General features: G+C 42.2%; 1 protein-coding gene across 1 annotated transcript in view; it reads right to left on the reverse strand.

Annotated features, from left to right (window-relative positions):
* Nucleotides 1-7,005: 7,005 nt before the first annotated feature.
* ERCC3 (ERCC excision repair 3, TFIIH core complex helicase subunit) overlaps nt 7,006-15,615 on the reverse strand; it is a 476,680-nt gene continuing 468,070 nt past the window's right edge. The window contains 2 exon segments of the mRNA XM_044078239.1: nt 7,006-11,565; nt 11,568-11,660. Coding sequence (XP_043934174.1) covers nt 11,527-11,565; nt 11,568-11,660 — 132 coding nt within the window. The 3' untranslated portion in view covers nt 7,006-11,526.

Consider the following 15,615-nt stretch of genomic DNA (forward strand, 5'->3'; position numbering starts at 1 on the left):
TCTTCTTAAAGGGGAGAGCTTCCCTAGAAGAAAATGCTACCTGGGGGTGTTCTAAAGACACTCCATGCTGTTCAGTGCCCATGTCTTATAACTGTTTTCAATCAATCCTCAGAAACCTGACTGAAGAGCATTTATCCTAGGAAGGTGACATCAACCATGGTCTACCTCAACTCCTTATATCCATTGCAAGCATGTACTTAATGTTACTGCACCAACCACAGTGTCAGTACAAGATTAATCTATTTTACATGGAAGCCCCACAGAGGAAGCAGTCTTGCAGGTCTTAACTAGAGACTCATTGACCCCAGCATCAAGGAACTCTGCCAGCTGCTACAGAACCTGATCCAAGAAGGAAGGCCATAAATGGGACAAGTGACTTAAGGTATCTACTCTAAGACCCCCTAAATGCAAAGAAAAAATCCCTACCCTGGTCCACAGATGTGAAATCTTTATCGGTTGTCAAGATAGAGAGGTTCTGGTGTTTTCTGGTCTGTTATGGATTACGGAAATCAGAGAAAAACTCTGCCTTGACATGCCTAGCCAAAATGGGTTAGTATGTCTGAACAAGCTATTGCTGGGTAGTCCCTGCATTTTTCATAACAAATCATGGTGAACTGGACATTAATTGAAAAACTGCACTGTCTATTAACTAAAACATGCATCTCACAGAGACTGCTTGTTTAGACTGGCTAACTAATTAGAAAAAGAGTTATATACTTACCATAACTTAGCATCTGTATTATCCTATGTCACTATTCATCACTTTTGGATCATAGGATCTGACATCGGATCAGAGCCAGCAACTTATCAGACAGATCCTAGGGTCAAGCTCCTCCCACTCCCATAGTCCTTTGCTGCCCTCTAACCCCTCAGATCGAGTTTGCCCTAAAGCAAGAAGACAGCCACAGCAGACCTGAACCATGAGATAGGACATCTTCACTTCCTCTAGATCCAATAGGATGGGGGAAGGAGGGAGGGATAGTGACATAGGATAACACAGATGCTAAGTTATGGTAAGTACACAACTCATTATTTGATGTTATCCATGTCATTATTCCACACTTCTGTGTCAGAGTCCCCAACTACCATATAATCCTGGGTGGCCTCATGGAAGATCATGCTGAAGAAATGTGGAGCCAAAAGAAGCCCTGTTCCTGGAAACTATGTCGAGCTTGTAATGAGTAACAGATGTGTGAGGACTAGACCAGGTGGCTGCAGCACAAATCTTGTTTAAAGAATGTCTGGCCAAACAGGCAGCTGATGTAGCCACAAATCTAGTGGAATGAGCTCTGAAAGGTCCTGGTAAAGACAAACCCTTAGAAGAATAAACCATAGAAATACAACTGGAAATCCAATGAGATATAGTAATCCTGGATACCACCTGACAATGTCTGTTAACAGAGAAGGCCACAAACGGTTGTTCAGATTTGCGAAAGCTCTTTGTGCTGTCTAAATAGAATCATAGTTGTCTATATATGTCTAGTGTGTGCAGCAAATATTCTCCTTTATTGGTGTAGTTGGGGAAGAAAACTGGAAATTGAATGGTTTGATTCAAATTTGCTTCAGTGGCTACCTTGGGCATAAAGGAGGGATTAATCCTGAATGCCACTCTATCTCTATGAAAAAATCATGTATGGAGGCTTGATGGAGAGAGTTTGCAATTTGGAAACTCATCTTGCTGACTCTATAGCCACCAAAAAGGTGGTCTTCCATGACAAAAACTTAATATCACAAGTTGCAGCATGCTCGAAGGCACTCTGTGTAAGAGACTGCAGCACAAAGAAAAGGTTCAAATGAGGAGAAGGATCTTTGATAGGAGGCCTAAGCAGGAAACCACCTTTCATAAAGGCCTTACAAAGGTGAGAAGAAAAGGTAGGTTCCTCGCAAGCATGAAAATTAGAAATGGCCGCCAGCTACAGCTTAAGAGTGGTAAAACCATCCTGAAAGAGAGAAAACAAGACTAGCAAGATGGCAGAATGGGAGCTGAAAAGGGATCTAGATTCCACTGCTTTGCCCAGACAGAAAATCTTTTCCATTTACTACCACAGACCTTTCTGCTGGAAGCCTTCTGAGAGGCCAGAATGATGCCCCTGATGGGCGAGGCAAGCCTGGGCTGGTTTAGAATTATGGGAAGTGGACAAACCACATGGTCAGATGAGTCTGAAGATTTGGGATCTGGAGAGGGGTGAGAAATCAGATCTGGATGGGGATCCAGTACCCAAGGGGGGTACTTCAGATGACAGCTGAGGAGAGGGAACCACACCTGCCGAGGCCAGAAGGGGCAATGAGGATCAAGGGATCCCTGAGGCAATAAGTATTCTAAAGCACCCTGGGACTGAGAGGTAAAGAAGGGTAAGCATAAAGGAGACCCAGAGGCCAATCATGAACTAAAGCATCTCTGGGGGACTTCTCAGCTGGGGGGATCAGGGTGAAGTACTTGCTGCATTTGTGATTGCGGGGGGGAAGCAAAAAGACTGTAGGTCAGTTGACCCCAGTGAAGGAAGATCTGCCTCACCAAGGGATTCAGGGACCATTCATGAGGACTCAAGATAGCTCTGCTGAGGTTGTCTGCTGGAATGTTGGACTCCCCAGGAATGTGCACTGAAAGGAGAAAGTGCCCTGAGGACATCACACACATTTCCACACTCTCATGGCCTTGAGACAAAGCAGATAAGAACGTGTGCCCCCTTGTTTGTTGATGTACCACACAACCGCCATGCTGTCCATGTGCACTGCAATGGTACCCGGAGGAAGGCAGTCCTGAAAGGTTTGCAACAAGAGAAGAACTGCTCTCATCTCCACTAGGTTTATATGCAGTTTGGTGTCTGCAGGAGACCACATACCTTGGACTGTCTTTTCCTAGCAATGCCCCCAACCCTAGCAGGGAAGCATCCGTGGTCACTGTGGCACTGGGGGGAGGAAGAGAAAAAGGTCTGTCCACAAGGAGATTGGGAGACTGAACCACCAACAGAGATGACGCCTGGACACTGGAGTGAGGCGGATGGAAGCTGTCATTGGATGAGGCAAAGACCACTAAACCACTAGAGTCCACTGTAAGGCCCTCATGTAAAACCTGGCTAATGGCACCAGATAGATTGCTGCTGCTATGGACCCCAAGACCCTGAGAACGAAGTGGACCTGAGGATGAGACAGATCTAGGAGACACTTAACGTGAGATCTGATGAGTTGTACACGCCTGCGAGGTAATGCTTCAGTCTCTACCACTGTATGCCAATAAACTCCAAGTTTTGGGATGGAATCAGATTCGACTTGGGTATATTCATGGTAATTCCTAGCTGGTCAAACAGGCAAAGAATATACTGAGTGGCTGTGACCAGTTGATGCTTGGTGGGAGCTGTGAGGAGCCAATCGTTGAGGTAAGGAAACTCCTGTAATCTCTGCAGTCTCAAGTGAGCTGCCACCACTGCCATGCACTTGGTGAACACCTGGAAAGCTGTAGTGAGATCAAAGGGCAGAGTCCTGAATTGGTAATGATTGGCCCCTATGCAAAAGTGCAGATGTCTCCTGGAGCGCCTGTAATAGTATGCATCCTGGAGATCGACAGAGCACATCCACTTTTCCTTGTGCAGAAGGGGTATGATGAACAGAACAGTGACCATCTGGAACTTGGACTTCTTGACGGAGAGGTTTAATTCACTTAAGTCTAGAATTGGATGTAGGTCCCCCATCTTCTTTGGCACGAAAAAGAAGCAAGAGTAAGTTCCGGATCCTCATTGTCCTGGGGGGACCTCTTGGATGGCTCTCTTCTGAAGAAGCTTAAGCAATTCTTGCTGAGCTAACTGCCTCTGATGAGGTGGTGCATTGGGGAGAAGTTTCCTGACTGGTGGGGAGGGTGGGAAAAGGGAATAAAATAGCCCCTGGAAATAATGCTTAGCATCCACCGATCTCTTGTAATGTTTGCCCAGGCCAAAGGGTGCAATAACAAATAACACCCGACTGCCTCCAGGGCAGGATAGTCAGGTAGCACTTCAGGAGTGCTGGAAAGGCTTCTCAGAGAAGGGTTCCCTGGAGCCCTGATTTTGTAATTAAGCTCATGCACACTAAATTGAGGCAGAAACCCGCTTTCCATGTCTGTCAGTCACCCAAGATTCTCGGTTGGGTAGGATGAACAGAAGTACTCTGCTCCAATAATTCCTTTTTGGTGGTGGCAGCTACGATTATAGCATCGACAGGTACCCCTTTTGACCGGAATTGTCTGTCTGTAGATGGACTTAGAAATGTGTCCACTCATTTTGGCACTGTTTCTACATTATCTGGCTCCTTCCATGCCCTGCTAGCAATAAGATCTACTAGTTCGTCAGCAGGGGGGAAACCCATGTGGTAGATGATCCTGTCACGAACGCCTTCAGGAATAAGGACTCAGAGGACAGGGGTTGGAAAAACTATCTGCCCTTCAATTTGAGGATCTCCAGGACATCCCCGAAGGAGACATCTTCAGGCAGAGATCTGAGGAACCTGTCCCCTTCATCGAGGCCCATATCCTCAGTGAGAGACTACATTGGAGAGTCTAGGTGCCTCCACGTGGCCGATCTCTTCCAAGGCACCTCCTCCTCCAAGGGATCAAGGGAGGTCTCTGAAGAGTGGGGAACCCCAAGTGGGGTAACTACTGCCTGAAGGCTGGTTCGAGAGGGCTGAACAGAAGCAGGATGAGGAGGGTCCGCTCTCGGGGGCTGGGATGGAGCCTGGATAGCAGGGGAGGGAGCTCTAATGGAAGAGAAGGTCCTCTCCCACTACCCGGAAGGCTGAAGGGCTGGATGATCCCCCTCCCCATTCCCGGCAGGCAAGACCACCTGAGAAGAAGAAACAGAGCATGCCACCACCTCAAGACTCCTGGATAATACCACTCCCGAACTGTTGATAGCCAAAGCACTGAGAGGCAGAGAGTAGTCTGGAAAGACTGGGCCGGAACCCTCCCCCAGGACTCTGGAGTGCCTTTTCGGGACCAGGACCCCATTTGCTCTGAGGGAGGAAAAGCAGAACCAGTCAGGGACTTGGATGGGGTAGAGACAAATTGGGCTCTAGGAATCCCCATCACCTCCTTACCATGCCTCAGGGCCTGAAAGTCTGAAACCACCTGGGTCGGATGAAGAGATTGAAGCGTAGGAGGAGAGGAAGGACTCCTAGCTGGATGGGCAGGGGACACAAGAAGCCCCAACTCAATTTGAGCCTTAAGAAAGGACCTCATCATCCTGTCCATGCCGGAAGGGAGCAAGCTCCTGGAAGATCTAGAAGAGGCAGAAGACCTAGCTGGGGACGCGTGCCTGGACCCACAGGACCTCCTATGCCTCTCATAATATCGACTTCTGTGCCTGGGAGCTGCAAAAGGCTGCCCCAGGGCAGAACCTGATGAACAGTCCCCAGTTAAGATGGTGGGATCAGACATGGGTTCCGGATCCATCCACCTCAGATCAGAGGAAAACTGAGGATCTGAGCATTTAGAAACCGAATGCCTCGGATTTGAGGAGGTTGGTGCAGTGGTAGGTCTAGTCTTGCTCGGATCCGAAGGTCTCAATCCAGAGGCCTTGGATCCAGGAACAGACTCCTGGGACCTCAGATTTGAAGGCCTCAAAGTAGAGACCTTGGATCCGGGGATAGATTCACGGGACCTTTGATCTGAGGTCATCAGCTCCAACAGCGCTGAGGCTGGAGTTGGACCCGAGGAGCTAGGATCTGACAGCCTAGGTTTCTTAGAGGAAGAAGACCCCATTACAGATGGTGCCTTCCTTTTGTGGTCAGAGGCTTGGCTGGAGACTGGGCCAATGGACCCCCCCCAAGGCTGAACCAAGCCTTTCAACAATAACTTAGTGAGGTGCTTAACCACAGTCCTGGGGTTGAACGAGGCACAACGAGGGTGGCCTAATGGTTAAGGTGTTTGCCAAGGCAGATAGCTTAGTACTAATCTATGAATCTATGAATCAACCTCCAGGTGGTTGGTGCCCAAACAACAGAGGCACTCCTCATGCGAGTCAGACATGGGCAACTTCTGACTGCACGAGAAGCACCTTTTAAAACCTGCTGGCTTGTCAGACATAACGAGAAAATAAACCGAGCGCCAAAACCCAAACCTGTTAACTGTGAGACCAAACCAAAGTCAAAAACCAGCAGAGACAACCAAAAGACAACACTAGTAGAAAACTGGAAGGAAAACCTAGACTACAGAAATCTCTCTCTCTCCTTTTTTTTTTTAAATGGAGAAAAATGGCGCCAAAATGCTTAACAAAAGAAAGTATAAAAATAGTTTGAAGGGAGGAGAGGATACAAGACTAAGGCTAAAACTCTAAGCAGACTGCTAAATTAATACTGATTCTAATGCAACATGCAGAACACACGTTTAATTATTTAATTTTATCACAGGTCATAACCTTGTCTTTTAAAGTTTCAGGTCCATGCACACACAAACACACTACACGTCCATGAGGTGTAGTTGTTATACAAAGTTTCTGAACTGCACACTTTCAAGTCATATTATAATTTTTCAAGTATCTTTTTACTCAATATGAAAAAAAATATCTACCTCCCTTATATTTAACATTAGTAATTTAATTCCAAAAAAGGCGCTTATGCTAGTTTAACAGCTCGATTAATTGCAAAATCTATGTTGATCAAATAAAATGTACTATATCACATTCAAGTTCCAGTGTCTGTGCTGTAATTGGACCAACACGGTATTTCTTTTTTTCTGCAGTCCTGGAATCAACAATGTGAATTACATACATCATCATCTCATGGTCTCTGTCAAACACCTTGTATGCCTGCAGATAATTACAGAAGCCTAAAACACTTCAAAGGCTGATAAATTAATGAAAAGCAAATTTTGACCAGTACATACTTATTAAAAACCAAATTCAGCTGAAAGTGCCAAAATTAATACAAAAAAACTGAGCTCTAGAACAACTATAAATAGCAAAAATGAGATTTCCAAGACCTTAAGTGTTAAAAAGAAATATAGCACAGTGAAGGATAATAAACTGAGAAGCAAACAACTCCTTTTAAAGACCAGGTGGGAAACTTTTTATTGAAATAATTAAGAAAAGAGAAACAATGCAACAGTTGGGAAACATAAAACTGGCATACTCTTACCAATTAAAAACAATGAAAGAAACAGATCAGTTCAGATGCCTCTATGAAAAATACTTGCAAGAGACTTCTACTACAAAACTGAATGAATAACAAAGAAAACATGTTGCCAGAATGATGTAAAATACAGGTGCAGTTACTCTTTCTTAATGTTTATAACATCCATTCTTTGCTGGGTATCATTTGGTCAGCTTGAACCGTATTTAGATCTGTGGCTTATTTTACTTTTTATTCTGTAGAAAGGTTGCACAGGGGGCTTATCTGCACTTCTGGATTAAATGAGACACTTCAGTGTTTTTCCTTGGTTTGAATTGTGACTCTGACAAGTTCAGACAGTAACTGCATCTGGAACTGGCCATTACAGAATTTGAGATAATCTGAACTGCATACATTAGACCAGTTCTTTCAATTAAAACCTTTGAATGCATGGTATACAAGACATTTTCATGCAATATAATGGAAAACATTTGAAGTTACTGCTGATTCAGCTAAAATGTGTCTTGATTATTTTTCTGGTTCTTGAATATATGGGTCACAGCAGCACTACCAAAATGTCACTCATATATGGAAAATGTGAGTTTTTTTTTTTTTTTTTTTAACCTTTGAGAGGGTAAAAATTGGGACCAAGCAATTCACTCTCTTGGGGTTGTGAGCATACGGAATGGGAAAGCTGAAAGAGGGAAGAGGAAACCTCAGCAACAAAATGTGCATTTAAGCACCCTTCAAGTTCAGTACACAACAGTGTTATTTATATACTTTATAGTAAACATGTTGCACTTTTGCTTTTGTTATAAAGTTACTTAGATTCGACCGGTGCATTACAAGCCCCCTATTTGTCATTTCTTTTGGTATGAAAAAGGTCTCTGGATAAAATATGTTCCTCTGTGATAGTCTGACAACCACTAAAACATTTATTTATTTATTTGTTGAATTTGTTAAGCGGGTGATGTCCGACTGGCCTCGTTCTTCTTTTTTGAGTACCTGAAAATCTAAACCAAAGCACAATTGCAGTTGTGAAGTCTGAGGAAATACTCCTGGAACTAGTACCTTACAGAGATTGAAGGTACAGCCATTGAAATTATTCTGTGATTCATCTATCTGTAGTAATTTGCTAGGAAAATGGAAAAACTGTTCCATTGCTAAATGGAATGACAAACTGAAAGAGAGAAGTAACTTGAAATTCACTTACATACTCACGTTGTGCTTGTTGATAAAACTTTTTTTGGGGGGCAGGGTCTTGACAGCTGCATTACAGGTCTTTGTTTGCCATTTTTTGGTACCAGGCACAACTGTAGATAAAATGGATCCCTATGTGACAATCTGTGAGCCACTAAACTACCTTTTTTGGACTACATAAAATGATAAATATCTACAGACAACTGTAGTTAAGATTTCTGAAGAAATGTTGGAGATATAAGGCACAGCCATTGAAATTTTTTGCCAACTCACTTCTCAATAATAATTTACGGTGAAAACAGAGAATCTTTCTCCTTAATACGCAGAATGGCAAAATGAAAGGGAAAAGTAATATGAAAATCACTTATACAACTCCCTTTATGCTTTCTCCTAGTACCTTTTCTTGGGGGGTTACTATACTATACTGTGTTTATATTACTGTTGAGAGAGTTACTGTTTTCTAAGTATACATTACACTAACATGTCTCAAAGAAATGCAAACCTCCAAACTTGCATGCCAATTCATCATCATCCAATTAAACAACCAGCAAAAACATTACATTCCATCATCCAGCCATTCATTTCATAAACCACTTGTTCTGGGAGGTTTACAGTAGTGGAAAATATTAAAAATAAACAAACATAAAAATGAGGATCACTATTCATTCCCCAAACTTATGGAAGCTCTGAAACTGTAACACCACCAATAAGTTCATATCTCTTTCTACTGCAATCCCTGACATGGTCATTCTCAATATCTTAAGTGCATAGCTCAAAAGCAACAATGCATTAACACAGAGTTTCATAAAGATACCAACTGCAAAGATGCCATCTCTCAGTCTGCACATCCAAATGACAAGCCAAGGGAGGCAATAATGAATACTATAACTGAAAACACAGATTTACGTCAGCAGAACTCAGCAATGCACACAATTTAATGCAGTAGAGAAATAACTCACTAAATATTCCAATATATTATCATGCAATTCCACTCAAAGACACAGTTAATAAATTTCATTAGTTACAAATATAAAATTTAGTGGCTACTCAACAAGCCTTATTGTATAAAAATGTGACATCTGAGAAGCTACAAGTTCCGACAGCTTTATTTCAAACTATGCATTATCTATGCATTATCATGACACTTGAACTGACAATAGAAAGACAGGCTTATAACCATGTACTGTCTTCTACAGCCTGCTTTCACAATGGCAGATATAAAGGTCACTAGCTGATCCCCAATCTTTGTGAAGAACAGTGTGAGCAGGATGCTCACAACCTTTTCTAACAAATAACTCTGGTGCTGGGCCATACAGCTGAGGAAAATCACGGTCCTAACTGTAAGAGGTGATGAAATACAAACTGTCTTCTCAAATCTGTAACACTCCAAATTTTTATGTGGCATTTTCCTTTAGGTACTGTTTATTATTTTGTGTTTTGGTAACTGAATATTCCTTAACACTGTTAAGCACATCTAGTCTATTATTTGAAGCTCTACAGGGTTTTTGATATTTGCAACACTGACAGAACTCTTAATGTTAATACTGCCCAAAGCAGTAGTTCTTTTTCGCCTGAATAAATAAACCTGTTTTTTTTTTTTTGAGGAGAGACATGAAAAGGTCTTTTCACTACCACAATAGTCATATTCTTGCAGGGGACCCTGGAGAAGACCATTACTCATCGCTGTGTTCATTTTTATGTGGTAACTATGTTTCAGATAAAACATTTCTTCTCCTAATATTTTCAATGTTTTTTCAAGGAGGTTTTTGCCTTCGGGATGGAAGATAATCCCAGAAAGGCCTATGAAGGACATAGGCAGGCTCTTTTGTCTGAAGTCCTCTGATTGTTTGATATCCAAGGAAGTGTATTTGGAAAAGAATAAGGTTGGGCACTGACTATATGCTGCACAACTTGAAGACATTATTCCATAAAGCAGTGGTATCTACTGCTATCAGCTGCACTATAATCATACCCAAACTGACTTAAGCACTTATCAGTGTCTCAGTTGAAAAGGTACTGGAAATGATAAAGTCACTCCTTTAAATGGAACTGCATTTTTACGGTACATTATACATGTTTAATTTTCTGAGAATTCTCCTTTTCCAGGAAATACTTTTTGAAATTCACCAACATAATTTACATAAAAACAGTGATTCTTTTTATACTATAGATTCAGCCATCACCCATGTCAGAGAACAGGTGTTTTTTCCTGCCATTTCAGTGACACTGACAAACGTTCTTTTTCCACCATTATGACCGGAAAAATTTTTGTTGTCGTGGTGTGTTGCCATTTGAAAGACTGGATAAAGTTTCCTTTATTTTAATCTCTTTCAGTTTTTGTGAGATTTTTCCCACTGTTTCTTAATATTATCTACAACAGTGGAAGCACCCATTCCATCATACATCCTGCTGACTTTTTTAAAACTCCCTTTTAAAGGCACAACAGATTTAGTATGCTTTTCTTGTTATTCTTTTACAATCTGTTTGCTTCCACACTTGAGGAAAAAGATCCTTTGATATGGTCCCCCAACCATTATTACCAGGAGTCCCTGCTCTCCACACAGTGCTTCATCTTCTTAACAGAACTATCCTATTCATCCTTTCTCATTACTTATCTGCATATGGCACTATGAGCATCTCACAGGTAGCCTCCACACTTTCAGCTTTACTACCAATCTGCCCTGGTTTCTGAGCTCTCCGTTTCATAATTTTCATGGATTACTTTGTCAGGTCATTTACCCTGCAAACAGTGTAATATAAATAAAATACTAGAACTGATCTGTAACTACTGATAATTAGGCACTATCTGACGTCTGAAGAATTTATCTTGTCACACATAATCCGCTTTACTATATAAAAATGACTGAGAAACTAGAAATGCCTTAAAAATAATGGAACCATAGTCTGTGGTGTCTGTTATTTATCCAGCAGTTATCTGCATAGCCAGATCCTTAATCCCCAGAATGTGAGGTGTGTTTCAGGAGTAACCTTTCATCATCTGATTTACAGACACTACAGCAACAGCACACACTCAAAAGTTAAAATCAAGGGACAAGTTATGCTAGACAAGTGCCTGATAAAGATTCCCAAAAGGAACTGCAGTAGCTAAGGTCAAACGCTGCAGAGCCTTCAATGCTTGACCTTAAACCCATCTTTTGTTCAGGATCTTAAGTTCAGACCTCAGACCTCAAAGCCTATCAAATGGAAAGATCAATGTAATATCAGAACAAAGTAGAGAAATGCAGCAATCCATTACTTCCTGAAACGCTTGAAAAGTGGATGGACATGTTTGTTTCCAGCCCCTTGCTTCGGGGGGCCTGATACTCCATGTAAATTGTGTCGTCTGCTCCAGACATAGAACTCATTGTACCAATACGTCGGGATACCTGGAAAACAGAACAGAAGGCAGCTTAAGAATTAATTCAAAAATTTTTGTGACAGGTAGCACTACATTTGTAAGTTCAGGAAATAACAATTCAGAAACTAACTTATAAGTTGTAATATTCCTTTTTAACAGATGCGGCACTATTCAACCTAATCTTGAAGTCTCAGTTTGGTTAGAGACTGGAAAATCAACCTCCATGGTATGTACCCTCTACAGCACATATGAGTACTTGTCAGAGCAGTATGCTTCTGAATAAAAAAGGAAAAGCGTTAAAGACAGGTACGTGGGTTATTTGTTTTCTTTTAGTAACTGGGCTGTCCATCTTTGTTATTTTTAAATGTATTACAGACCTAGGATGAAAAGGTCCACAACACATATCAAGTGTGTACAAACAAAACAAGCAATAGTTATCTGGGAACAACATTAACTTTTCTACCAATGCAACAATAACAGTCAGGGAGTCACTCAGTAAAGTGAGATAAAATACTGAAACCAGAGCAGGACTTTAGAAAATATTAATAAGCTTTCTAGAAAATTCAGTGTCCTGAATGTGACCGAGACTTCAACTGAAAAGTATCATGAAGCACTGTAAACACCAACAGCAAAATGACTATTTTCCTACTGATTAATTTATATTCTAGAACTGGCAGTGCACTAGACATTACAAATAGAATGCCATCCAGAATTTCACAAGAAAGGGCAAACTCTCTTCTGACCACCCTAACCAGTCTCCATCTTTTACTGCAGTTTATCTTCTATGTATGGGAGTTGAGGAAAGTGTATATATATATATATATATATATATATATATATATATATATATATATATATATATATATATTTTTTTTTTTTTTTTACTGTGATTCATTATGTACATAGAAATAATACCACTCTGCTAAAAAGGTAATAAAATTCCAGCTAAGACAAATGTAAACAGCATGACTTAAGGTGGGAGGTTGGCATAATGGTTAAAGTGTTTACCTTAAAGACAGGAGGTGCAGGGATTGATTTTCACATGGGGTAATTGGCTATGCTTAAAATGGCCCACAAGAGCAGTTAGACTACTACTAATCTATGAACCTATGAAGAGGTGGTACAGTGTTATAAAATGCAGGGCAACTGATCTATGTGCTTCATCTGCAGAGATTGAGGGAGGCAGGGATTATAATGGCGAGTGAAGAACATTCTGCCCCAGAAGGCAGTGTGCCAGAAGACAAGTGTCAAGTTCTCAAAACACCCTCTATGTTTATACAAAAATCTGTTTTCTAGTCAGAAAAAAGGAACACAGTCTAGGTGCCTCTAGGCTGCAAATATGGCATACTTAATGCACATGTCCGTGGGGATAACCCATGTTCCCCCTACTTTTTCCCTATGTACTCACTGAGGTATTACTGGGGGAAGAAATGAAGGCTAGATGCTAATCAACAGAGGATTTCAAAAGCTTCACAGTTTCTCCAAAGGGTGAGTCATTCTGGTGGAGACTGGATGTTGGAAAAAGTCAATGTCGCCTTCTGCCTAAACATAAGGACTACTGGGTTGTTAGATAGGAAGCAGAGTAAAAAGATTTCCATCCACTGGAGAAGGACAACCCAGACACCTAATTAATGTAGGTCAACAGCTCCTGCAGACATGCACAAAAGTACAGTTTTGTACCTACCATAAATGTAGATGTTCGAGTGCTAATACAGCTGCAGTCATAACAGATGGGTTCTCTACCGCTAGGCGGGTCCTCCTCGGTCGAATTCCAAAGTTTAGGTCCGGTCGGTTGTCGCCGCTTCTTCCCTGACGTCAGTGCGACAGGGTATAAAGGAACCAGCCGCCATTTTCTTCAGTTTTTCTTTCCCCAGATGTCAGGTGCCCCAGAAGGAAGGCAATACATAAATTTGTGTGATAATGCAGTGCAATATAATCAAAATACAGTAGTTGCAAGCAAATACATCATAAATGAAAACCCCAATCAGGTTGTATGAGGATGTGTTAGCCTATAGGCCTGTCTCAAGAGGGGAAGGAGGGAGGGAAACCTGGACTGCAGCTGCATTAGCACTCGAACATCTACATTTATGGTAGGTACAAAACTGTACTATGTTCATCGTGCATACAGCTGCAGTCATAACAGATGGGTAGAATCCCAAAGCTAAGAAAGGGGTGGTAGGCACTAGGTGGAACTAGGAGGAGCCAAAATGCCCTGCAAGACTGCCGTGGCAAAGCCTGCTCTAGATTTGGAGTATAATGGTAGGTTGTAGTGCTTGGAGAAGGTATGCACAGAACTCAAGTGGCTGCTTCCAAAATATCCTTGGTAGGAACTCCTCTGAGGAAGGCTGCAGAGGTGGCTGTGGCCCTGGTGGAATGAGTTCTAATGTTTATACAAAATCTGTTTTCTAGTCAGAAAAAAGGAACACAGTCTAGGTGCCTCTAGGCTGCAAATATGGCATACTTAATGCACATGTCCGTGGGGATAACCCATGTTCCCCCTACTTTTTCCCTATGTACTCAATGAGGTATTACTGGGGGAAGAAATGAAGGCTAGATGCTAATCAACAGAGGATTTCAAAAGCTTCACAGTTTCTCCAAAGGGTGAGTCATTCTGGTGGAGACTGGATGTTGGAAAAAGTCAATGTCGCCTTCTGCCTAAACATAAGGACTACTGGGTTGTTAGATAGGAAGCAGAGTAAAAAGATTTCCATCCACTGGAGAAGGACAACCCAGACACCTAATTAATGTAGGTCAACAGCTCCTGCAGACATGCACAAAAGTACAGTTTTGTACCTACCATAAATGTAGATGTTCGAGTGCTAATACAGCTGCAGTCATAACAGATGGGTTCTCCTACCGTCAGGCGGGTCCTCGGTCGGCCGAATTCCAAAGTTTAGGTCCGGTGTCGGTTGTCGTCGCTTCTTCCCTGACGTCAGTGCGACAGGGGTATAAAGGAACCAGCCGACGCCATTTTCTTCAGTTTTTCTTGCCCCAGATGTCAGGTGCCCCCAGAAGGAAGGCAATACATAAATTTGTGTGATAATGCAGTGCAATATAATCAAAATACAGTAGTTGCAAGCAAATACATCATAAATGAAAACCCCAATCAGGTTGTATGAGGATGTGTTAGCCTATAGGCCTGTCTCAAGAGGGGAAGGAGGGAGGGAAACCTGGACTGCAGCTGCATTAGCACTCGAACATCTACATTTATGGTAGGTACAAAACTGTACTATGTTCATCGTGCATACAGCTGCAGTCATAACAGATGGGTAGAATCCCAAAGCTAAGAAAGGGGTGGTAGGCACTAGGTGGAACTAGGAGGAGCCAAAATGCCCTGCAAGACTGCCGTGGCAAAGCCTGCTCTAGATTTGGAGTATAATGGTAGGTTGTAGTGCTTGGAGAAGGTATGCACAGAACTCAAGTGGCTGCTTCCAAAATATCCTTGGTAGGAACTCCTCTGAGGAAGGCTGCAGAGGTGGCTGTGGCCCTGGTGGAATGAGTTCTAATGCCTGTAGGAACAGTTTTGCCATGAAAGGAATAGCAAAAGCGTATGCAGTGAGCTATCCATTTAGAGATTGTCTGTTTGGAAATTGGCTTCCCTTGAGCTCCTACCGCATAGGCCACAAAGAGCTGTTCTGATTTTCTGAAAGGCTTTGTTCTGTCCAAATAATAATGCAGTTGTCTGTGGATGTCCAAGGAATGTAGTAATCTCTCCCCTTTGTTTTGAGGATTAGGATAAAAAGTAGGTAAATGTATGGCCTGATTTAAAGCTACCCTGGATACCACTTTAGGCATAAAGGACGGGTTGGTTCGTAAGGAAACTCTGTCCTGATGAAAGATGATAAAAGGCTGGACAGCCATGACAGCCTGTAGTTCTGAAACTCTACGAGCTAAGGTGATAGCCAGAAGGAAAGCTGTTTTCCAGGACAAATATTGCAAATCTGATGAGGCAGCTGGCTCAAAGGGAGGCAAGGTCAGTTTTT

Source organism: Protopterus annectens, chromosome 7.part0, assembly GCF_019279795.1.
Source record: "Protopterus annectens isolate FY-2018-M chromosome 7.part0, PAN1.0, whole genome shotgun sequence".
NCBI classification, from domain to species: Eukaryota; Metazoa; Chordata; order Ceratodontiformes; family Protopteridae; genus Protopterus; species Protopterus annectens.